General features: G+C 41.3%; 1 protein-coding gene across 1 annotated transcript in view; it reads right to left on the bottom strand.

Annotated features, from left to right (window-relative positions):
• Positions 1-6,598: 6,598 nt before the first annotated feature.
• GCLC (glutamate-cysteine ligase catalytic subunit) overlaps positions 6,599-24,754 on the bottom strand; it is a 33,354-nt gene continuing 15,198 nt past the window's right edge. The window contains exons 4-16 of the mRNA XM_085217909.1: positions 22,346-22,459; positions 21,594-21,652; positions 21,366-21,502; positions 18,508-18,582; positions 17,536-17,652; positions 16,664-16,802; positions 16,041-16,153; positions 15,260-15,352; positions 14,446-14,550; positions 11,619-11,700; positions 11,428-11,531; positions 11,208-11,328; positions 6,599-8,326 (exon numbers count right to left, since the gene is read on the bottom strand). Of these exons, the coding sequence (XP_085074035.1) occupies positions 8,121-8,326; positions 11,208-11,328; positions 11,428-11,531; positions 11,619-11,700; positions 14,446-14,550; positions 15,260-15,352; positions 16,041-16,153; positions 16,664-16,802; positions 17,536-17,652; positions 18,508-18,582; positions 21,366-21,502; positions 21,594-21,652; positions 22,346-22,459 (1,465 nt within the window). The 3' untranslated portion in view covers positions 6,599-8,120. The remainder of the gene's footprint in view (positions 8,327-11,207; positions 11,329-11,427; positions 11,532-11,618; positions 11,701-14,445; positions 14,551-15,259; positions 15,353-16,040; positions 16,154-16,663; positions 16,803-17,535; positions 17,653-18,507; positions 18,583-21,365; positions 21,503-21,593; positions 21,653-22,345; positions 22,460-24,754) is intronic.

Below are 24,754 nucleotides of genomic sequence, written 5' to 3'. Positions count from 1 at the left end.
ACTTCTTTGCAGACCATTTACAGCTGTGCCAGCCCTGTCTTTTGCCCACAATGAAATCTCAGTTTGTGCCTTTGAGAGGCCAGGTAAGCTGAGCTTGGGACTCTTCAGCATCTCCCTCTTCTTTTTTTTTTAATTTTTTGGTTAACCATGGACAAAAAAACAGACATACACAACTTTGTAACATGAGCATTTACATCCCTTCTTCCCCCTCAGTTTGTACATCTTTAGAGTGCCTAACCCTTGAGACTTCTTTGGGAACAAGAAATAATAATGGGGCCTTTCAATGAGGGCTACTGGATGGCTTGCTCCCATGTCTGACTCCACAGGTCTTCCTGCCTTTCTCACCTCTCTCTGGCACCAGGAAGAGATCACCAACTCCTGCTTTGCCTCCTGCGGGCTCAGGATTGCTGTTGTACTGCTGTGGAAGGATGTGCAGCTGTCATCTTCCCAGACAGGAGGATGGAGGCAGAGCTTGCACAAGAGCAAGGGAGAGGAGACTCAGTGGTGGAGACATTCTGCCTGGAGATAAGGGAGGGGCGTGCTGGAGGAGAAGGTCAGGCTGCTAAAGAGAGCAGCAAGGATGGAACCAGCTGTTTTCCCTGAAGGCTGTCTTTCTAACTTCTGTGTCAAGTGTGAGGTCTCATGGGAGCACTCATGAGAGCAGAGTAGCTGAGATTCGCTCCCTTGCCTATCCAGAAAGAAACCGCCAAGCAGGTCACAAAATCAGAAACCTCATGCTATGGAGTGTTTCCTATCCCATGTAAAGAGCTTTGAGAGCAGCTACTATGTCACTGGCTCCTGTTGCAGGGCCTGTCACAGCAGCCTTTACCCATCATGGTGATGTGCCATGAGGACACAGCACTAGCATTCAGTGACTTCAGTGTTATCTGTAATGTCCCCTGGAGGCAAGACACCTGGAGCCTGTTCTAACACTGCAAAACTCGCAGATGTCTTCTCACGGTAGGTATCAGATGAACACAAGAATGGCTGATTGTAAGCCCTTCCTGCCAGTGGGCTCCACTGGTAAAAGCTGTTACAAGGATGTCTCTGATACAGTCCAAATTTCTACATGCTCTGTATATTTTTCTTCATGTTTTCTTCATGTTTTCTTCATGTTTTCTTCGTGTTTTCTTCATATAGGAGATGCATGTTTGAGGTTGCCACTGCACCACCTCTCTCAAGCTCTAGGCACAGTGGAGGAAATGTGGTAAAGATAGAGCAGCTGGTAGACAGAATAAGTTCTTCAAGACCAGTGTTAGTGTTATCCCTAATGGAAACAAAGTGATGACATCCCAAGCAGGGATGCACCTGGGTCATCCCCACCTCTGGACAGTACAGCCCCAGAGGATGCATTCCTCTGTGCTCAGAACAGCTAGCTTTGTTCTGTCTTGAGAACAAGGCTTTGTGCAAGCCTGCACACAATCTCCTGCAGAGTCCTCCTCTGGATACTCTGTTGCACATCTTTAATCCTCCTTTCTGTGCCATTTCTTAGAACCATAAAATGGTTTGGGTTGGAAGGGATCTTTAAGATCATCTAGTTCCAACCCCTGTGCTATAGGCAGGGACACCTCCCTCTAGACCAGGTTGCTCAAAGCCCCATCCAGCCTGGCCTTGAAAGCCTCCAGGGAGGCGGTATCCACAACCTCACTTGTGCAACCTGTTCCTGTGTTTCACCACCCTCACAGAGAAGAATTTCTTCCTACTATCCAGTCTAAATCTACTCTCTTCCAGTTTAAGGCCACTTCCCCTCCTTCTCTTTCTACCTGCCCTTTTAACAAGCCCCTCCCCAGCTTTCCTGTAGACTCCCTTCACATACTGGAAGGCTGTTGTAAAGTCCCCTCACAGCCTTCTCTCCAGGCTGAAGAGCCCCAACTCTCTCAGCCTTTCCTTGTAGGGGAAGTGCTGTAGCCCTCTGATCATCTTCGTGGCCCTCCTCTGGACCCTGCTCAACAAATCCCTATCCTTCTTGTGTTGGGGGCTCCAGAACCAGGGGGGCAGGAGGAGAGTCTCACAAGAGCAGAGCGGAGGGGCAGAATCACCTCCCTTGACGTACTGGTCACATTTCTCTTGATGCAACCCAGGATACGTTTGGCCTTCTGGGCTGCAAGCGCACGCTGCCAGCTCATGTTGAATCTTTCATCAACTGACACCCCCAAATCCTTCTCCTCAGGGCTACTCTCAAGCCATTCTCCTTGGAGCCTGGATTCGTGCTTGGAATTGCCCCAACCCAGCTGCAGGACCTTGCACTTGATTTTGCTTTTCTGAGGTAGGATCAGAAACATGGTCTTGTTCTAGTGCCAGGTTTGGATTCAGGGTATTGTGCCAGCTCCCAGCAAGGCCAGATGCTGCGTTGTGGGAAGTCAGAGCCACAACTGAGGGACACAGCAGGCTGCAGGCCATAAATGAAGGGGAAGAGAGAAAAATCTGAAATATGTTATTTTGTGCCATTCTGCCATTCTCTGAGCAGTCTTAGATAGGAACTTGTTGTTTTCTAAAGTAACATTTGCCACACTTTAAGAGCAACCCCTGCCTCATTTGGGAGCAGAGCTCTCTTGCCTACCCTGCAGAGCCCACTGTGACATGCCATGCCCAGGAGCACCTGGACGCTGCACACTGTGATTCACAGAGGTGATTTGCTCCGAGCAGAGCTCTTAGTGCAGCTGAACTGCCTGCCCCATTTCCCAGCCTGTGCAGGCGACAGCTGATGCCACAGGGGCTGCCAGCTCTGTCCCCAGCTGTCATACCAGGATGCAGCATGAGCCGGTGCTCAGCACAGCACCAGATACCTGCACCCAGAACCCAGAGAGGGTTTGGATCTGATATACCGCTATGGCTGTGACTGCTTTCTCTCCTCCTTCCTCCAGGACTGTGAATTGCAGCTCCCAGCTCACTGCCCTGCCTCTGAGCCTAGGAGGCCACCTAGGGCTGGCCCCGGGCTTAGCAATGAGCTTGCTCTGTGTTGAGAGCAGATCCCAGGCAGGATCGTGGCTCGTTCTGCGCTCCCCTGGGACAAGCTGCAGGCAGGAGAGGCCGCTCTGCGAGGCCTGAATTACATGGCTGGGCAGACCCCAGAGTTACATGGCTGAGCAGGCTGAGGACAGCAGTGCGAGCGTTGGCCTCCGAGTGCCCGTGCTGTGAGGAAACCGGGGATTAGCTATGCGGCCCTGCATCTGTGTGCTCCTGTGGGAACGGACTGAAGGCACGGAGCCCAGCTTACTAAGTGGTGTAAGAGGAAGATTAAACGGAGCTGAAAAATGCCAGGGAGCCGGAGGTCAGCTTGGTGCGGCTGCCTGGCGAATCGCTGCGCGGGGAGAGGGCGGGCAATTTCTGACACTCGACCTCGTCAGCTTCAGACGTTGTTCCGCCTCTCGCAGCTGCTTTCACCTCACACGACCTCTCCTCCTCCCGAACAAGTTCACCGAGCCACTTCGCGCCAGCATCCCCCTGCAAAGCCACCGCATACCAGCACTTCCCTGCAGGATTCTGAGTACTCCTGTCAGCAGCCTGGCTCTGGGTGCTGCCCTCCCTGTGCTGCCCTCTGAACCATTCTGCCTTCTCACTGCCAGGATGATTAGAGCTCGCTCTTAGATCCATGTAACAAGGTAGTTTGGGGAAGATATTGGAGATTGGAGATTGGATGGGGGAAGAGCGGTAGATGTAGTCTACCTTGATTTTAGAAAGGCATTTGATACTGTCTCCCACGACATCCTTATAACAAAGCTGAGGAAGTGTGGGACAGATGAGTGGACAGTGAGGTGGGTTGAGAACTGGCTGACTGGCAGAGCGCAGAGGGTCATCGTTGGTGGTGCGGAGCCTGGCTGAAGACCTGTAACCAGTGGTGTCCCCCAGGGGTCTGTGCTGGGTCCGGTCTTGTTCATCTTCATCAATGACCTTGATGAGGGGATAGTGGCCACCCTCAGCAAGTTTGCTGATGATACGAAGTTGGGAGGATTGGCTGACACGCTTGAAGGCTGTGCTGCCATTCAGCGAGACCTGGACAGGCTGGAGAGCTGGGCAGTAAGAAACCGGATGAGGTTCAACACAAGCAAGTGTAGGGTCTTACACCTAGGGAGGAATAATTGCATGCACCAATACAGGCTGGGGGATGAGCTGCTGGAGAGGAGCTCTGCAGAGAGGGACCTGGGCGTCCTGGTGGACGACAGGTTGGCCATGAGCCAGCAGTGTGCCCTCGTGGCCAAGAAGGCCAATGGCATTCTGGGGTGCATTAAGAAGAGCGTGTCCAGCAGGTCGAGGGAGGTGATCCTCCCCCTCTACTCTGCCCTGGTAAGGCCTCATCTGGAGTACTGTGTCCAGTTCTGGGCTCCCCAGTACAAAAAAGACAGGGATCTCTTGTAAAGAGTCCAGCGGAGGGCCACAAGGATGGTGAAGGGCCTGGAACATCTCCCCCATGAAGAAAGGCTAAGTGAACTGGGTCTGTTTAGCCTTGAGAAAAGAAGACTGAGAGGGGACCTGATCCAGGTTTATAAATATCTGAGGTGTGGCGGCCATAGTGGTGAGGCCAGTCTCTTTTCAGTGGTACGTGGAGACAGGACGAGGGGAAACGGACATAAGCTGCAGCACAGGAAGTTTCGCACGAATGTGCGCAAGAACTTCTTCACGGTGAGGGTGACGGAGCACTGGAACAGGCTGCCCAGGGAGGTTGTGGAGTCTCCTTCTCTGGAGATATTCAAGTCTCGCCTGGACGCCTACCTGTGCGACCTGGTGTAGGGAACCTGCTTTGGCAGGGGGGTTGGTCTCGATGATCTCTAGAGGTCCCTTCCAACCCCTACAATTCTGTGATTCTGTGATACGGGATTAAACTGAAGAGCTAAATTAACAGGTGCGTATGCATATGGACTTGGAAAACACTAGGGAGCCATTTCTTACTTAACACAGGCTGTTCGCTTGGTTGTTCAGTTTGCAGACAGCTGAACTTTCTTCTGAAGGAGCATCCTTCGAAGCTCTGGGAGATGAGATGGTGTCACTGCCTCCTCCAAACCCCAGCACAGGGCACAGCACTACTCGGCAGGGGCTGCCTGCTCCCATCCTCTGCTCTGTGTGCCAAGGACACATTTCCACCTCCATTTGACTCCCGGCAGAGAAAACAGGTGGTGCGTGGATGCTTTTGCATCACTTTGTTTTTTTCCTCTTCACTCACTGAGCTGTCTACTGTGACCCAGGAACTTCCTTGCTTTTGCCCTTTTGTTGCACTGGCAAGGGGCAGGTGAGCTGGTCCTCCCCAAGCAAAGATGCTTCAAGGACATTCCAGCAAACCATCAGGTCTTTCGGACTCGGAGAGACCCATGTTTCCTGCTACCATACTCCAATGTCACATTCTTGTTTCTAGACTCTGGTACATCACAGGCTCTCACACTGCTCAGCACTATGCTCAATAGCAACCTTCTGTTTCACATTGCTGCCAGCTGGAGGACTATTGCACTTTTGTCCTTTCATCTGCTTTCCTAAAGAATACCCCCAGGACTGTGTTTCTGCATATGTTGATATGCATCAGAGGCAGCCAGAAGGATGGGCCAGCTCCTGGAGGACTGCAGCAATTCCTTCTTGCTGACACCCAGCTCAAGCTATCTAAGCAGCTGCTGGAGCTACCTCTGCTGTCACTTAAATTCGCTGCAAAACCAGAGCAACGCACAGAATATAATCCTAATCCTCTAGTAAAACTAAACACGGTGACTGTAAACATTTGTTATGCAGTTTCTACAAGCTGCATGATTTTTCAGGAAAAAGGACAGCTGTCCCAGAATATTGTTTATGATGCCAAGACTTCCAAGAAATCAGAACAGGGTCTTCCAGCTGAAAAGGCAGGCAGGAGTCAGATTACTGCAGTTGAACAGGAACCAGGTCATTGTCATGCTTATGCAAAGTGCCACGATCAAGACACTATAAATGTTTTTGGGCAAGGAATTGATCACATTCATTTGGGGTGTTCAGTTTTGCTCTCATGGCTTTCAGAAGGCTCGCTATATCCATAATAGTACCTCATGACAGTGGGACCCCAAATCCTTTGTACATATCTCAAGGGATTTCTTCACAAAGGTACCACACAGCCTCCTCTGGGCACATCCCCAGCCAGCTGTATAACTTGCCCTTCCCTGCACCAATGGCTGGGAGCCATCACATGTCCAGCACCCAGAGGATCTCTTCATCTGGGAAACATCAGCTGCTCAGGCACCAAAGCCATGGACACCTGGGCAAACAAGCAGCAGCCTGGTTTGATCTTTCCATCCTGCCCTAAAGTATGCATACAGCACAGTGGATACCTGAGGCCACAGCTTTTAAGTGTCAGGACAATAGTTACTGTCATCTAGAGGACGGAGCCACCTGCTAGGCCAGAATGGTGACTTAATGCCACATTTAAAGGACACACTGTCATGGTACCAGTAGTGAAGCACTATCATTCTCCTAAGGGTTCTTTCAATTACAGCACCTCTACAGCTACACAGTCAATCAGATGCTGCATCAAAGATGACACAATTTCTGTTGCAGGAGTGATAAAACCTTTGCTATCAGTCCTCAGGAAGTACAACTGTTCCTTTTTTGAATCTGAGACCGACTCCAACTCATGCAAGTGACAAACACGTACTGCAAATTTTATTTTATTTCCTTATTACACAAACTAAATTAGCATATGCCTACACCTTGATTAAAACAAATTCGCCCCCACATAAAAAGCATTCTTTTTATTCTCTAAAGCACACCTGTGAACACAGAACAAATTCCAATGTCAGTACATAAAAGCCTCTCTTCAGTGCACCTTTTCAACGCAGTTTCTCCATTAGTCCTTGGTAAAGATCATTACACCTCAGATATTTCTATGCTCTTGCATTAAGCTTTGCATAACGTATCCATAATGCAATGCACTTTTAGGAATCAGTTAAGAAGCTAAATTAAAAGGCCCCGTAAGTTTGCTTTATTTACAGTTGCAGTGGCTAAATTTTGTCTATCTTACAGTCACTGCCAGCACTGGCTCCCAGTTCAAAGGACTCATATGCTCAGTGATCTCCTTGCATCTACTTTACAGAGGAGGTAAAGCTGCCCATACTTACAGCTCCATAGGTACCTCAGCTACCTGTATGAAGTATAAACATGCTGCCAGAAATATTTTTAATAGTGAATGAGAAATGAGGTACTCAACCATTAGGAAGAACAAAAAGGTCCTTGGGTTTTGTGCTGCAGTTGTTATTGACTGTGGGAGCAGCAGCAATGCAGGCTCTCCCAGCAGTTAAGGAATGCCAGAACCCAGAGCAGTCACCTGATTCCTGCATAAGGACAGTTTTATGTTCAGCTCCCACTTCCTCCTCTCTTACATCACCTCTCCTGTTTCTGCTGTTCTGTCAAATCATAAAAAGTGGGGCAAATTTCTGAACCATGATAGGAAAAAAAAAAAAGTTCTGGGAAAAGATGGAGTTTTTGTTGTAGGAAATGCAGGTTATGAAAGAATATGGCAGCACTTGTGTAAAACTGCAGTTACCAGGAGACAGGGAGTTGTGTTACCTGACTAGAGATAGCTCTGTTCCTCCAATTCTACACCCAGATGTAGGTCTTGTGGAAACTGAGAAACTGCTGTAGAGATTAACAAATGGGATGCACATGCATTTTTCTGTTCTTAAGTACTTTCAAAACCAAAATGGAAGGAAGAAGTCTGGGAGTTCAGGTAGGTTAAGATTTTTTTTCCTTTCTTACACAATAAGGTAGATTACTCAGCACATTCCAGGTTAAAAAATTACAGTAAACATTCAGTAACTGGAATGCATATAATATACAAGTACCATTACATTTACAAAGTTGTTCAGGACAATTTTCCTTTTCTAAGCATAAAAAAGTTAACAAGCTAATTCACAATAACTTTAGATACAATGCTTATTAAAATACATTGATGTTAATCATAAAAATATTTTACTATTTACATGTCCATTGTATAAACCTTAACAATAAGAATATGCCCATTTTAGGATGCCTTAAATGAATATTTAGGCATTGGCCCATTTTAGAGTACAGTATCCCTGTTTTGGTCTTCACACCATGAAACTGTATCAGATTCACAGTATCTTTACTAGTGCTTTGCTAAGACTTAAAACTTTCTATTATTTAACAAATATTCATTACAAAGGGTCAGTTTTGTTTCCACTTGGCTTCTTGTTAAATCCTACCCCCAACAGTTCTGGACATTCTGCCTGGCCTAGTGCGATTTGGTTGCATTTCCAAATAAGGCTGTAATTCATTTCATCTGTTATCACACTATCCTGCTTGTAGTCTGGGTGCTGTGAGATGAATTCCCTCATCCATCGAGCAACTGTCATTAATTCTCCTGGGGGCAAAACAAAACCAAATTTCAGTTAGTACAGCTAACGTAGCAGTAAAACACAACATTCTACGCACAATTAATTAACAGTTCATACTTTCATAGGAAACACATTCCTACTTTTTTCTTTTTAATGAGGCTAAAACTTCAAGCAAAATTCAGCTGATGCATCACTGACAGTCCCAAACTCTTTTGGTACAATCTACAAAATTTCAAATCTTTTATAAAGGCAGCACAGAGAAAGGCATCACACTCAATGCTAGAACAGGCGTTACCAACAGACTGGATAGCAAGAGGTCTTTAAAACACTTTAATAGAAAAGCTGTCTGAGACAATCCAACAGACACCACTACAATAATTATGTAGGGCATGAGGTAGTGGCACAGCTGCCCAGAGAAGTTGTGGATGCCCCAAGCCCAGAGGAACTCAAGGCCAGGCTGGACAGACCCCAAGCAGCCAGACCTGGTGGGTGCCAGCCCTGCCCATGGGAGGGGGTTGAATTGGATGATCTCTAAGGACCTTTCCAACCCAAACCATTCTGTGATCCTATATAATTCTCCATCCAACTCAGCTGCTCTCTCTGCTTCATGTGCCCTTAATTACTCTCTTACTTTTTCCCCTCTGGCAGCTCCTCTAGCAGAAGACAGGCAGGTTCCCAATTACACCAGCTCCTGGCTTGCACACACTGCTCCTGCTTCACTATGCAGGGTACTGCTGGCCACAGGGCAGCCATCAAATGCCCCAGGGCCCCCAGCACCAAGTAACACACACTGCCTGCAGGAGACCTGTGCAGCTGTGGGCCAGCTGGACACCAGCATTCAGCCTACCAAATCTCACTCCTGAATGCAATACATGCAAGCAAACCCCAATGAGTACAAGATAAAGGTAATTATGACAGTAAGACATCACAGTAGGCTGACAGGATGCATCCCTCAAAAAACAAGTTGTGTTTTTAAGAAATGTGGCTGGTTATACTACTTCTATACAAAAAAGTGGCAGAACAAAATATATGCAAGAAACATTTGCTGAAGGTGTTAGACACACGAGCACAGAGAAGCATGGCTGGGAGATGAGCTGAGCACAAGAGATGCAGTTCTCAACTATCACCACCCAGAGCTTGGCAGCCCATACCAACGTGGACACCTAGCGGTCAGACGGCCCAACCACTCAGCACTCTCTACTGAAAATAAAGGATGCTGTTTCTAAGTGCATACACTGTATAGTATAATACACTGTATAATACACTGTATAAACCTTCACCTTAAAAGCAGCATGTAGTTCTCAAAAAAAAAAAAAAAAAAAAGAATATAATAAAACAGAATTAGGAAAAAGCAGAACAAATGTGCATGGAAACTTGCAAATAAGGAAATATGGGAGGAAGGAATTTCATGACTGGAAGACTACATTTGTGAGCAGACTTCAATGTTCATGATTTTGCAAAGTAACTGCAGAAACATTACTGTGCAGCACAGGAACTAGAAAGCATTTGGATGTGAAACACCTGTGGCACAGGGTTGAGCCTGGGTTAATTATCTCTTCAGGAAAAAAAAAAAAGAATACAAAAAAAAAATCTCTGCATATCTTTTTTTTTTTTTTTTTTTTCCCCAAAAGCATTTTTATGATTAGATTTTAAGCAATACAAAATAATGGAATATTTTGGAAGCTCTGCTACTTTGAGGGTTAATGAACCTTAAGTGTTTTCTTCTTAACAGTTTACTTTCTCTTTGTTAAGTCAAGCACCAAACTCCTCATCTGTGCTACCTGAGGGACAGAAACCTTCGAGAAACAAGTAGGCTTTGGAAAGAACATTTTCAGTGAAAGCAACAATTAATTAAAATGTGTTACCACTCTCAAGAGTTGCTAAAGCATTAAATTAAGAGGCAGGAGAAAGACCTGATTTTTGCTTCAGTTTTAAAAACATCTTTAGCTAGAACGTTCTATTGCAATCTTCAGTAATTAAAAAGGAACGCAACACTAATTTAAAACTAATGAATGTATCACAAATAAATAAAATTTATGTTTTGACTCGTAAGACTGTGGTCCTGGACAACCTGGTCTAGTATCAGATCTGGAGCTTGGTGGCCCTGCTTGTGGTAGGGGCTTGGGCCTTGACGATCCTTGGGGTCGCTTCCAACCCAACCCATTGTATGACTGAAGTTAACTGTCTAGCTAAACTGAGCATGGCAGGCACAAGAAGGATTTGTACTTCAGTATAAAGCTGCTAATGACTGTTAAGCCCAGTTCTGAATGAAAGCCCTTGGCCTGCATCTTTTACTCAGTACACTGCTGCATTTTAAGAAGGAACATAAGTCGTTATTATATCACCTATCTGAGAAGGCAATGCAGCAGGGGAAGAACCTGGTTTGCTTTAAGTTCAAGGATTTTCACTACTTACAGAAGGGCTTTCTTATCAGAGAACTAAAGACAAGTCTCCATGCTCTCACGTATCAGAGCTTAACCAAACTTAATGCCAGCACACTTTGGAGCCACACCCTTTGCCAGGCTATCAGACCCAGCCCCACATACTCATAAAACTCATTGAAGGAGAAGTGGATTAGTTTATATAGGAACATAAACCACACGCTGGCAAAAGCAGCACAAATGCTGCTGAAAAAAATATCTTGGAAATACAACTGCAGTTTGGGAGTAATATACCAATTACTCCTAAGTTGAGTTCTAAAATGGATCACAAAACATTTATGAACAGAATTAAACGTGACCTAATTTAAGCCAAGGACATGTCAGTCCTTTGTTCCTAAGATTTAACACTTCACCAGAAATTCACAGTTGCCACTAGTTCTACCCAACTGATACTTAGAGAACATCCTTATTACTTTCAAAGCAGAAAAACAGCAGGAAAATCAGTGCCTGAAAGTGTCAAACATACCAGATGCTCTCTTTTTTATTAACTTCAAGTAGTTTAGGATGGTGCATCTTGTGTCCACATCCACCTCCATGTTTTCAAGGTAAGAATTCAAAATTGGGATCAAACCAGGAAAGACTCCTTCCTGTATGAGAGAACACAGTCAGCATGAAACATGCTTAGTCAATTCAGGGAGGACGAAGGAGAGGGGAAGGCTGTGTGTTCCAGGTAAAGAGGCTATGACCTTCCCGTTTATAATTGTATCGATGCTCATTAAGGTGTACTCTTCTGTGTCTGTGCCCGTCCCATTTTGTGCAGAGCCACATCCATCCACAACGACATTTCCACCTTCGTGAGAGACAGAGGGAAAGAAGTCAGTCAGAAGAAATGTAGTAATTATTGACAATCATGTTGTTAGATTGCTTGCTGGGATACCTTTGCAAATATCCTTTCTGAAGTAAAACATTCCTTGCCGAACAGCATCTCTTTTCTGGGCCATCTTCATATTTTCATCCACCTGGCAAAGCAAGTATTGCAGAGATCAATGGCATTTTAGAAAGTAAGGACTCTCCAAACCCTCATTAGTCTCACGTTTTTGATTGCTTTACCACATAAGACTGAATACTGGAAATAAGTATTTACTGGTTCTGTACAAAACCACGAGAAGGTGACACTATAAGATCGGTTCTCCAGCAGGAGAGGTACTATGTTAGAAAATGCTACGTTAATCTTTTAGGTTCTGTGTTTAACAGGTTGCATTCCGTCTGATTTTGTGTGTGTGTGTGTGTGTGTGTGTGTATTCAGATGCAATTTAATTGTGTACAGACAAAGATTGCTATCTTCCTATCCATAGTTGGTCGCTTTTATTAACAAGGTCATTGAGGTCTTCTGCAAAGTTATAACTGTATCTAAGAAAAGTTAAAATAAACTCAAACACTTCCAGTAACATTGCAGGGGAATATCCCATATCCAAACATCTGTGAAATACTCAAATAAGCTGCCGGAAAAGAGTTCCACATTGCAGACTTCCCAGAAAACCTACAAACAACAAAGCATTACTCCTAAGTTTACAGACAGAGAATTTATTCAAGTTCTTTAGTGGGTATATCCTCAGGGAATTAACATTGCTTACTTTGGACACTAGTTTTACTACACTGCCTGTAGAAGAAGGGATGCTAATTGCTGAATTCCTTGTTTCATCTTTAAGGATAATTTGAAATCATCACTTAATTCTTACCTTTCAAAGCTTTGCTTTTCAAAAGCCTGTTTTTGTTCTTTCTGTATTATGGCATTTATTTACACACTAGCTAACTGAACTACAGCAGTACTCAATCAGACGGAAGAGATTAGTGTAAGATTAGTCTCAAAAACCTGCATTGTTTCTTTTGGACTGAAAGAGGTGAGTTTACTAACAGCTGTACAGTTCTGTGCTGCATTACCTGCTAAATCGTTTGGCAGGCTCAGACAATTTATTTCTTCAAACTCTCTCCATATTCTTTCTGCACCCAAACTCTGTTTCAGTCTTAACAAGCATTCAATAAATTTGTTGTGCTTTTGAGACATTCCACATAACAGTGTCACCAAGTGCTGTATTATTTTTGGAATCTGAATTCCCTGACATAAGTAAGAGAATTTCTCTTTGTAGGTTTGGTATGATTTCATATTGTAAGAGATCACACCACCTGTATGGTACAACTACCATTAGTTTCCAACATCAGTATATTTTAATTAAACATGTTAAGAAAAGCATCAGGACACTATGCCGACAGCACTGGCAGTGCTTTCTATTATACAGTCTGCCAAAAGCCTTCAAGATCTTCTTTAAGGTTACCCATAACAGTGCAGGACAATTCCTTTAAGCTAAGGGGGAAGTACCCCCTGCTTAGGAACCTCAGCTTCTCCTTCCCTTCTCCTCCAAATACGAACAACAAGAAGTAAGAACACAAGACACACACTATAACCACATTAAAACAAATACTTAAGTAAGTTTATTTGAACTCCACAGTCTATTCTTCCTGTAAAACAGTGGAAACATGCCCTTTTTGAGTCTCAAAACATTTTTGGGACAATGTTCTTTATCAGCATCTCTGTAGCTGCTTGACATTGTTGGGCACCACAGGAATTCCTATGCCACGAGCAAGGAAGCCTTTAGGGAAGCATTTTGTTTGGTGTTCACTAAACAAGCATGAAGCCACACAACAACCAAAAAGGAAAACTATAATATCACATGGCCACTGCTCACTGACATACAGCAGCAGGACCGCAGAAGGAGCATACAACTGAAATGAAGGCAATGGTTTGATGCATGTATTAAATACATCATTTTTATTTTTATTTTTATTTTTTTTACAGAGCTCTTTCATTTAGCATGTAAGCTTTATTATAGTTGCCATTTGTTCCTTCCTCCTTTTTCAGAACTTGCCCTAGAATAGATGTCTAAAGCTTATTTCTATGAATGCAGGATAAACTTATGTGGAGATTTAAAGAACTGGACACTGGAATTAAGCAGTAAAAACAACTTTAAACTTGTGCTGGAAGAATAAATGCAACACTAAATGGGATTTTAAAATGTAGAAATTAAAAGGACTAAGTGGAGAAAAAAACAAGGAGGCATGCATTTTTCTGAGCTGCTGAAAATGTGGATCTTTGAGGGAAGGGGCAGCCTGATCTGGTGATTGGTAACTCTGGCCATGGCAGGTGGTTTGAAACCAGATGATCTTTTAGGCACTTTTCAACCCAAGCCATTTTATGATTCTGTGATTCTATGAAATCAGATGTGTAGAAGAGTTAGGTTTGGGATCCTGAGAACAGCTTGGTTTTGACATTTGTGTCAAAGCACCTTTCATAGATACTCCATTTTGGCTTTGTCTAACAGGAACATGGGTAAGGTGTGCCTATATTCTTACTGCTAAAAGCTGGAAGCTACATTCATCTGCTCTTAGAAGAAATAAACAATAGAAATAAAGACATTCTGTAAACAGTTTCTAAATAAAGGCCCATCAGCCATTTTCAAGGGAGTCATAAAACATCAAGAGGCAGCTAACAGTACCCCTGAAAGCTTAACTCCATTAGATGGCAGTAAAATATCTGCAACTGCAGAACTTAAATTGAAGCAAATTACTGGCCCAAATGAAAACTGACTGAAAGAAATGATTGTTCAGTAAGCACACTCACAGTAATTCCTAGATTGCAGAGGATAAAAATTAAACATGATGCAAATATTTTGCAATTAGCTCCAACAAATCCCATCTTTCACACCTACCTTGGACAAAGGAATGAGAAAATCCAGTTTGTATGACAGAATGACTCGAGTTAGCAGCACCACAAACACAACGTATGCAGAGTTTTCAAAGTCTGTTAACTGGACCTAGACATGAAAGAATTAGAGATGGAATTACACTAGCAGGAACATGCCCATAGAAACAGATGGCTATCAGAGAGTTCAGAATGGTTTGACTCCAACAATTCACACTGACGTGTGTATTCATACACATTCTACTAGCAGAGACAGTGATGTACGTGCTGGAATGATCGTGCCTTCAAGTGTACAACACAGGGCACTTCAGCAAGTTCAACTCTTTAAACCAATGTCAAAGCGCACTTGTGTTTCAAAAGGCTACCTAATAACCTGTATCTACAGGCTCTGTGTAATTAGAAATGCATTACAGCTTTTAAACTCCTACTTAAGGGACTCAACTCAGACAGCTATAAAATAAAAGCACTTGTAAAACACAAAACAGTGACAGCGGAATTGTTCAGTACCAATAAAAGTACTGGAGAAGTAAGGTCTCTGGGAACTAAATGGGTCTTTGTTTGCAGAAGTTTTAGTACAAGCCTAATTCCTTTCCCTGTCACCCCAAACCCATTAGCATGCTTTGCTGTGCTACAGTGGATTCTCCCGTCAGTTACATTCCACAGTTCACGTCTGATTAAACACTGCTATCCACTTCATTTGCATCTAGCAACTCAGAGGGAGAAAACACAAGTAACAAGGGTCTGATACTGAATGGCAGCACGTCTAGTACTTTTCCACTTAAAAGTAAACAGGTTTTTGTGCAAGTTGACTCTCTCCTTACCTCCATAGGCCTGAATTCCACTCTCCATCCTATATCTGAATTTGGAGGGGGTGGTTTGAATCTCATTGTCTGCCAGTTTGTAGACTGAATGTTCTGCAAAGCACAAGAAATTATCTGTTACAGTTAAGACACGCATCATCATACAAGATAATCAAAGCAAAACGAACCATCTTAATTCCCCCAAAGCAGCTCAAATTAACAGAGAAATAGTTGAAATTGAGTGATGACTTTCTAAAAAGCATAATATAACTATTCATCCTCTAAGCAACTATGCTATACTTTCTTATACTATTTTGTTTGAGGATTACATGAGATACTACGCTGAGCTGAGATTAAACAGGTCTTTTCCTAAGGGACTGATACATCCAAATGTAAAAATACATAAGAATACCATACTATGATTACAAAATAATAGCCATGCTATACAGATTTTCAGAAGTTTGTGTTAGAGAGACACATGCATAAGAGATGTCATGCAAACGAGCTTTCAGGAAATCATACAAAAAAGGCAATTCCCCATATCAATTATGTACACAACTGGTTTGTGCCCTTCTAATTTTGTTGCATTTAAAATATAAGGTACCATCTTCTTCTAAGTAAATGACTAAACAGAAGTATGTGCTTATAACTGCAAAGTCATATGCTAAAAAACTATCTGAAATGAAAAATTCAGGAAAAAGAATATTCTTTGCCAATATAACCATCCTTCAACTAAGCAGTACTATAAAGAAAGAGAAATTTTACATATATATTTATTAAATCCCTCTAAATCAGACACAACCTCAAAATGGTCGGATTCATTTGCATCATCTAGATGTATTTTCTCCTCAAACAAAGTCAATGGGTCTCGAATAAACAAGTGTGCAATATGCTGTGCCAAAAGGTGGTCAATACCTACAAAATGAAAATTCAGAGAAACAATTCAAATGCAGCAAAGGAGGCTCTAAGAAACGATTTGTTTTACAAGAACCTAAAGTGAAAAAATCCAACTCTGTAATACTACCTCAACCCACCACATCCTGTTAAAGTCAAAACGATGATTTTGGGAAGGAAGGAAATGATTAAAGAGAAAAAAGAACAAGGTCTTCTTTGGAAGTGGCAGTTGGATATTGGCGTGGCTGCCATTCTTTCTGTTTTCTGACGTGCCTCTGTGCCACGTTTCCTAAAGCAGTTCTGTCTCTCCACAAAAGTAAAAGATTAGTACACAATTCACTAAGCTTCTGGAATTAGGGACAGTTTCTTGCATAAATATATAGATTTTTTACTCTTAAGATCACAGTGCATAGATACTTTCTCAAAAGGAGCCACTCTCAGGAAATCACAATGATTGAAACAAAAAACTAAAATATCCCCATACAGTGCAAGCACAATTCTAAACCTGCTCATAATGAAGCAATCACTTACCTTCCTTTATTAGGTGCTCGTAGATATCTTTGTCTATTGTCAAATCAATGTCATTGTATTTCTCACCACATTCAGATAGATAACTGTCTATGGAATCATATCTGGATTTACTGATTCTATAATGGTTGTTCTTCAGTGGCTATATAATTTAAGAATACAATATTTTAACAGCTTGTTAACAATGTTACCTAAGTTTTGCTCACTAATGACACTTATGTCAGAATTATTATGCTGTTTTAAAAAACCCTACAGCCTCAAAATTATTAAAAGCATGAATCTTAAAAGGAAACATTTTCCTGATGTAATCAACATTACCCCGACTATCTGGAAAGCATTATTATACCTATTTCAACACATACTGATGCAGTTTATTACACACACATTGCTAGAAATAGACTTAAACTGGGTAGCTCAAGAAGTATTTCAAGTAGACTTTTTTCTTATTGTTACACTGTGTGCCTTAGATACCAATTTATTCTTACAGAAATTCCTAAGTTCTATCAATTGCTCCTTTCATGTAGCTCCAGTTTACACTACTGGATTACTCAGCATCACCTGCTATTTAACTCAAACCAATTTCTGCCTTTTGGGCCTAAGCACAGAATGGAAAATTTAAACACGGACAATTTTAGCAAGCTGTGGAGGAGTAAAAGAGGAGTTTAACTGAAATTCCATACCTAACTGAAAAGGTATTTGCTTCTGTAAGCTGCACAACCAACATGACTGCTTACACAACCTCTTCTGTATTTACCACAACAACTGCCAGATTCCCCCATCAGGGACTCTGACGACCACAAGCAGAATTTGGTATTGATGAAAGTTTAACATTTTTCTCTGAAGAAAAGCAGATGCCTCCTACCCATATCACTTACCTCTAGGCCCCTCTCTTCTCGCGTTCGATCATCCACAGATGCAGATATTACTCCCCAGCGACAATCAATATCAGACACATAGCCTCTGTAGAACGGAGATGCAGCACTCAAGGCCATCTAAAAGAAAATAGCCTGACGTGAAAACAGAAGTACAAGCCAAGGAACCAAAAAACAGTGCCTTAACCCCACAGGAAAGGGAAACTTGCATGAAGTATACATTTCAGTTTAGCATGCAGACAAAGCCCATACCACAAAGTCTCTCAACTCCTATCCCCATAAAACGTTTGGATTAAATGTCAGCATTTCTGAAGTGGCACCTGATGCTCTCCATAATTACTACCTCAGCATTTAAGGAACAGAAAGTTGATGAAGTAGAAGAAATTTCCTAACAAGATCAGCAAGTACGGTGCTTCCGCACTCATGAAATTCACCCAGCAATCTTTTTATTTTTCTTTGGCAGGCACTTCAGCAGCAAAGCTACAATACATCTCACTCAGAGTTGGAGCTGTTCACCATCCAAAATAGACTAATATTTATTTTATTGTAATACTTGCTTCCACATGCTTACAAAGGGACAGATGTAAGTGAAACTGACCAAAGCCAAAAATGTAAGAATTGCTGGAGGAGTGACTTCAGCTATTTTCCATGAAAAGCTTCCCCAAATGCACTTCAAGAAGTATTCAACAGAAGTATTTTTCATGAGTTTAGCAGGGTAAAGTTAGAGGCACAAGCTCTGTGGTATCACATGCTTCTCTTCCAAGATTGTAACAAACGATAGCTCAAATACATTAAACATATGTGGACATTAAATGAATGACACTGTTAATGTGATAGCATAGTAAGAGAAATCAACATTTTACCCAGAATATTAAATTTGTAGCTAGCATTTAAAGTCTTAATTCAGATTTTATTTTTCACATGTGGTGGCTTTCATACAATGAGGATGTGATGTGACAGAAGTGCATTACTCACCACAATGGGACAGATTGTGGCTAGTTGATCATAGAGATATCTTGCTTCAGAAATGCTGCAAGCCTGGAATGTTACCTGATGGAGGAAGGATAGTTGCTGTTACAGATTCTATAATCTTAGTGCAAGCATAATCTTTGTGGAATCAGAGCCTACAATGCTGTAAAAGAGTCTTACTATCAGAAGTTTGTTTTTTCTTTCAAGATACTTGGACAAACTTTTGCCTCATCTATCAGCAGCATTTGTATTACAAGCTTCCTTCCCCACATCCTCCATGTTTATTAAAACACTTCAGATGACAACTCTTCAGCTGTGAAGCCAGATACACAAACACTTGCCAAAGAAGCAAAGAAGAAATGAATTAACATCTACAACACACGTGGGTTGATAATGTGCATTCAGGAACTACACCAGGAACCTACTCACTTAAAATAACAGTCAGATATAGATGTAAAATTTGCGTTATGTGACAGCTAATCCTGTTTCAATTCCTGTTTTAAAGAACTGCCTTCAGAATGTTTTTGTTTGATCCTGCAACTGGGAAAAAATAAACTTTTTTTGAAAGAACAGTTTTGACTGCATTGGAGGCCAGGACACAACACGAAAATGAACACAAAATGAAATATTATTTACCATCACTGATGTGGAAGCTGTACCACCAAAATCCCTAGAAACTATCATTTCTTTGCAATTTTGGTGAAATTTGCTCAGAGCAGCATCAAATACCAGATGCATTTCTAACAGATTTTACTCCCTAGAGTTCTCAAACCACCACTCCATGCACTTGAGAAACACAGAGAGGGCCCAGTCACCTCAATACTGTTAAAAGAGGATAAACAGATTAAAAGCCTCTGTTTCCCTCTTCTGAGTTTACACATTCATAAATCACAGAGTAATTTAGGTTGGAATGGATCCTATCATGACATTACGCAACCTGCTTCAACTCTGAATCACCATTACTGCATACTGGCCTGACTAACATCAGTTGAATACAGTTATCCTTGACCACAGACCATGATTAAAATCTCCAACAAAGGCAAAGATTCCTAACCTGCCACTGAAGCCCTTCCCACCTGTGAGCAAGATTCAAAAAAAAACAAAAAAACAAAAAAACAAAAAACCAACAAAACAAAACAAAAAACCCAAAGCAAATCAGAAACATCCAAAACATCTCAGGCTCAGTGCATGAAGCCTAAACAAGGGCAGGAGCACAGCACTATGCCTTGTGCTCACAAGGGACAGTGCCTATGCAAAAGATCCCAACTGAGCTGATCAGGACACTATTTCTGACCCCAAAAATATCTCAAACCAAGTTGTACTCTATGTGTGCGGTGAGAAAAAGACAAGAAGTCTACACTACAAACTACAGAAAATAGGAAGGGAGCACGTTGTAAGGAATTAACAGTGGTTGGTCTTGGTTATCAGGAATTAACAGTTAACACATAAGCAGCTGCTTACAGCACCCAACAACTTTGTTTTCATTCTCCTTTTGACAATAACAAGAGTACTGAATTTAACCACTGATTATAAGCTTGATAAAAAGCAAAACTGTGTTCTATAAACAGAGATTAACTTTTTTTTTTTTTTTTTTTTTTTTTTTTTTTTTTTAAGTTGAAACAGTGACTGAAAGCAAAGGCCGGATTTCTTTGTTGGTCAACACAGCCATAAAAAGAGCTGGCACAAAATAGGCTGCATATAATATAATACTGCATGTGTTTACTTTATGCACATTTCACTATTTCATCATATTGTCCCTAGTTTACCTACAGCAACAAGCAATCATACTCAGCTGTTGTCCAAAACACTTTCTGTTCATCTTTTTAACTTTCTTAAGCCTCAAACAGAAGCGTTTTGAATGTGGTTATTTCTGCCAGTGCAGTGAAACAATAGGAGCTTGGAGAATTTCCTTTAATCCCCTGGAGACCCAACACAACCCTATTCCTCACCCTGCTTACAAGCTGCCAGTGCAGGCAACAGGCAGATTTTAACAACAGTCAAATACATCGTTGCTACCTAAGACATCATCCCCAGTGGGCGAAAGAGAAACACTGAAGCCCCAGACTGAAAGCTCTAAGAAAACAATGCTTGAACTTAAACTAGACACTTTAAGTCCAGCAAATGAATAAAAGAAAAGTAAAAAGAGGGAATGTATTAACAGAGGAAATAAAGGAAGCAGTATGTCCCTCATTAAGCAGTAACAGGAGGCAGCTGCCCACACAGATTTGGTAGGTTCATGGTATAAGAAGTGAGAAGGCAGCTTCTTGATAGGTAGCTAAGCATATACATTAATGAGGAAATCTGTATGCAGGAGTTAAAGCTGTTTGTAAAGAAATGTATATAGAAAAGAGCTATTTATTTCTTAAAGGTGCTCCAATGACCTCTTGTCACTCTTTGTTTTTACTGTTCTAAGAATTGGGAAGAGATAAAAATACAAAGTGAATAGCCAAAAAAACAACATTTCTACTAGGCAGTTCAGTTTGTATTTCTACCAGGCTCTTTGGATATGCCTGAAGAAGGAAGACAACAGAAGATCTTTCACACTTCAAAAATGCTGGAGTTTCAGGAGAAGGTCTGTGAAAGGGATGTGGCCTGTTCAAGCAAACTCTTTCAGCAAAACATCAAATTACCATTGAAAATTTGCAGAAAACAGACATAATGCAGGTAAACAAATCTGGATTTTAAGAAGGCACTGTCACACGTAAGTCTGTTATTTTACTTCCCCTTTTGCCAGACTGAAAAATGCATCAACTACATTAAGCTACAGCAATGAGACATAAGGCAACTTTAAAAAAAACAAACAAAAAAACCAACAGTTTAGGAAAGATGACATTCAGTTACATCTCAAAAGTAGATGCATTTACCTGAAGACAGCAGTTGCCCATTCCAAACCCCATAGCGTCCATATATATAAAGTCTGGTTTTGCTGCTTTTGCTGCTTCTCCATCATCATTAGGAAATGTTTCTATGAACGGTGATGGTGTGTTCTTATCTTTAAAGACTGTGTGGAGAACACAGATATTCAGTAACCCAGAGTAACAGACTGAACACCTAATTTGAAAAAGAAGAAATGATACACTGGATTTACTCACTTGGTACATTTATGACAACCTTCTCTCCTCTTCGGTGCCGAATGTTTCTGGTCAGTGTACTAAGATAAAAATATATAGTTTCACAGTTAATTTCTCATTAATGTTCAAGATTTCAGAATATAAGCTTCCTGTTTGTTCTGAGCTTTTCCTTTGAGATCTTTCCTTCCCTGCTTTACAACAGACTGCAACAGACTCCAAATTGAATTTTTCTTCGCTGAAGTCAGTCCTATTTTGAGGGACTGATGGGCAGAAGTAATAGGCTACTGACCTGAAGAAAACAAGGGTGAGTGAAAAGGTACTGCTTAGTTTTTAAATGACATGATTTGATTCTCTGAAGTCTCACCCTATAATCAAACCCCTTCCTGGACCATACAAGTTGTTTGACGCTCTGCTCCACTTCGGATGAACCTGGCTAAGTTCAGAACACTGTGATGCTGCTGAAATAAAAATCACTGAATAAGAGCTGGATTAACAGTGAGCAAAGTGGTTAACCACAGGATTTCTAACTGGAAACAATTTTGCAGGAGCAAAATCAACACCATTTGTCTGATAACGTCATGAAATTACTACATAGAATTCCCTGAGCTTAACAGTTCACTTTAAGTCACTGATAAAAAATACATGGCATCACAACCATCTCTGTCCAAGACCCTGGCATACATGCAGCCATGTAGCTTTCTTCTGAAAGTATGCCCATAATTCAGTGAAGTAAACCATCTGGCCTCCCATTCACACTCTCCAAATACTCTTACCTAAATCTAGGATGTTTATTGATGGCTTCATCTGGAAAGAAGAGGGATTTTGAAGCTCCTCCTTCTACTGGCGTTGGCTTGTATTCCGGCAGCGTAAACCCAGGACACCCTAACCTATGAAATACAACAATGAGAGTCCAAGTCGTTAAGAAAACTGATTTTAAAAGTGTCAGATGACCTAAGATAAGAATTCTGGTATAGAAAGGAATAAAAAGGTTTTTAAAAACTTGTCACAACTTGTGATTTTGGAACTTTGAAGAATCCTCTAAACGGGAGAAACAATAGAAAGCAAGTAAAAGATACGCCAATATATGAAATTGAATAGGCATAAAATGCTGAGAGATGATCAAGAAAATCAAAATAAAGTCTTTTGCTTTGGAGTCCTCCTTGCAAGTTTAAGAACCATCTGAAACAAGAACAAGTAGCTTTTCAATACAGCTGAGTCAAATAAAGTAAAACTGCATACAATTAATTCCTCCATACTGCGTGGTAAATAAGATAAAGTCGGAATTACCCAGAAAGACTCCAGTATTTGGCTATATGAAAAAGTTATAATTAAGCTACTCAAAATGCCAGAAAAGAGGTTCATATTCCTGTAAAAATGACTTATGCTCAACATGTATTTCACTATTGCTTTCTTCTTCTTAGCTTAAGTATACAAGCTGTCCCACAACATTTAAATCCAACTTTATCACTTACATGATGAATCAGAAAGAATGCTATAATTGCATCACTCCAGTCCAGAAAGAAAAGTTTTTTGCTCCAGCAACAAGGGCTCATAAATTTGAAAACTGGGAGAGTCAGTTAGCTTTTAAGTTAGTGTTATTTTTGTTGCTGTTGTTCTAACATTTAAGCAATTTATTTTAACTGAATCCATCTGAAGAAGCCTACTCTTGGTCTTTCTTCTATCATTTTCTTTCTTTTCAGATGCACAGATTTTTTTCTATGTTATATACACATCAACAGACATATTTATATGCTACTGTAGATGTTATAATAACAGCAGAAAAAAATCTCATAAGCTAAGTTAGCAGGATTACAGTTAAACAAATAGGGACTTGGAATGGCAAGACAGCATACGGCAGTAATATGAAAGTATATAATCTAGGGAGAACAAATCCTGAAGGATGAAGCTAAGAATCATTCCAAACATAAATCACATGTAGACTGCACATTTTATTATTTACTGGCATTCACTTAATTCTTATGCATTGCTTCTACAGTCATATAGAAACTATCTGTATCTATAAGGTGATGAGTCCCTCCCTCTCCCTTTATTATTTGCAAGACTGGCTCTGAAATCTTCATACACGATATTCACTGACATCATCTTTTCATTATGCTGCAGGGCAAAATGCAATTCTGTAATGTACTGAACTACTGGACTTTATATAAGCCATCATTACTATAGGGATGTCTAGTACAGTTCTCATATAGAGGAAGTGCATTTTAATCAACAGAGTTCTTCAAGTAGAATACATGAGGGCATTTTGGTACCTGATACTTGCTGCTAAGTTACATTCTGTGGTGTACATACTCTCAGTAAGAATTCAGGGCCATTTCATTCTGTACTACACAAGAAACCAGGTGGTAAGCCCAAATGCTTCTATTCTAATGCAGAACTTTTTTCACTTCTAAAAACAGCCAGGCCAAAAAAAAAAAAAAAAAAAAAAGCAGCCAACCAACCAATGAACCACACTGCTTTAAGCTTAACTATTTTCATTTGTTTGGCTGACCAGGCTGGTTCAGAACTAACATACTAAATCCTCCTTTAGAACTGTGTTTGAAAGGAAGGTCACAAAGTACAGTTTCTCCTAGGCAATGAAGTACATTCTGAATGCATTTCATCAAGAATCTCTTCACAATAAAAGACAAAGAAATGTACCCTTTGGAAAGATGCAGGAAACTCAGGAGAGATGCACTACTTTCTAGATTTGGTAAATACAGGATTATAGAAGTTTTAAATCTTCATTTTGTAATGATAATCATATTCTTCTTCTATTATGTTCAAAGCCATAAAAGGAAGAACGTGTGTGCTTCACTAATAAGTAGTATGAAAAAAAAAGAACAGATCAGTTAGGCACATTTTACATCAAAGCTTGGAAAATAAACAGAGAGAAACCTTTTGTGTATGATGTGCCATATCAATCCAGTACTGGAGGCTATTCTACGTACAATACTTTATGTTATGAATAATCAGATATTCTATTGCAAAATCATCATAAATTAGAAGCAACCTAGAAGTACAGAAGATGTTCATTTATTTCTGACTCACGGCAATAAAAAGTTATAGAAAACAAGACTGTTAATTGAGTCATATTTTGCTAATTTAATTGTACAGCTTAGGACATGGCTCTGGGCAGCTTGGTTTAGTGGTTGGCGACCCTGCATATAGCATGGGGGCTGGAA

The sequence above is a fragment of the Meleagris gallopavo genome, chromosome 2 (assembly GCF_905368555.1).
Source record: "Meleagris gallopavo chromosome 2, MGAL_WU_HG_1.1, whole genome shotgun sequence".
Taxonomy (NCBI): Eukaryota; Metazoa; Chordata; class Aves; order Galliformes; family Phasianidae; genus Meleagris; species Meleagris gallopavo.
The sequence above is the reverse complement of the archived record's forward strand: the minus strand, read 5'-3'. Positions and strand labels throughout refer to the sequence as shown.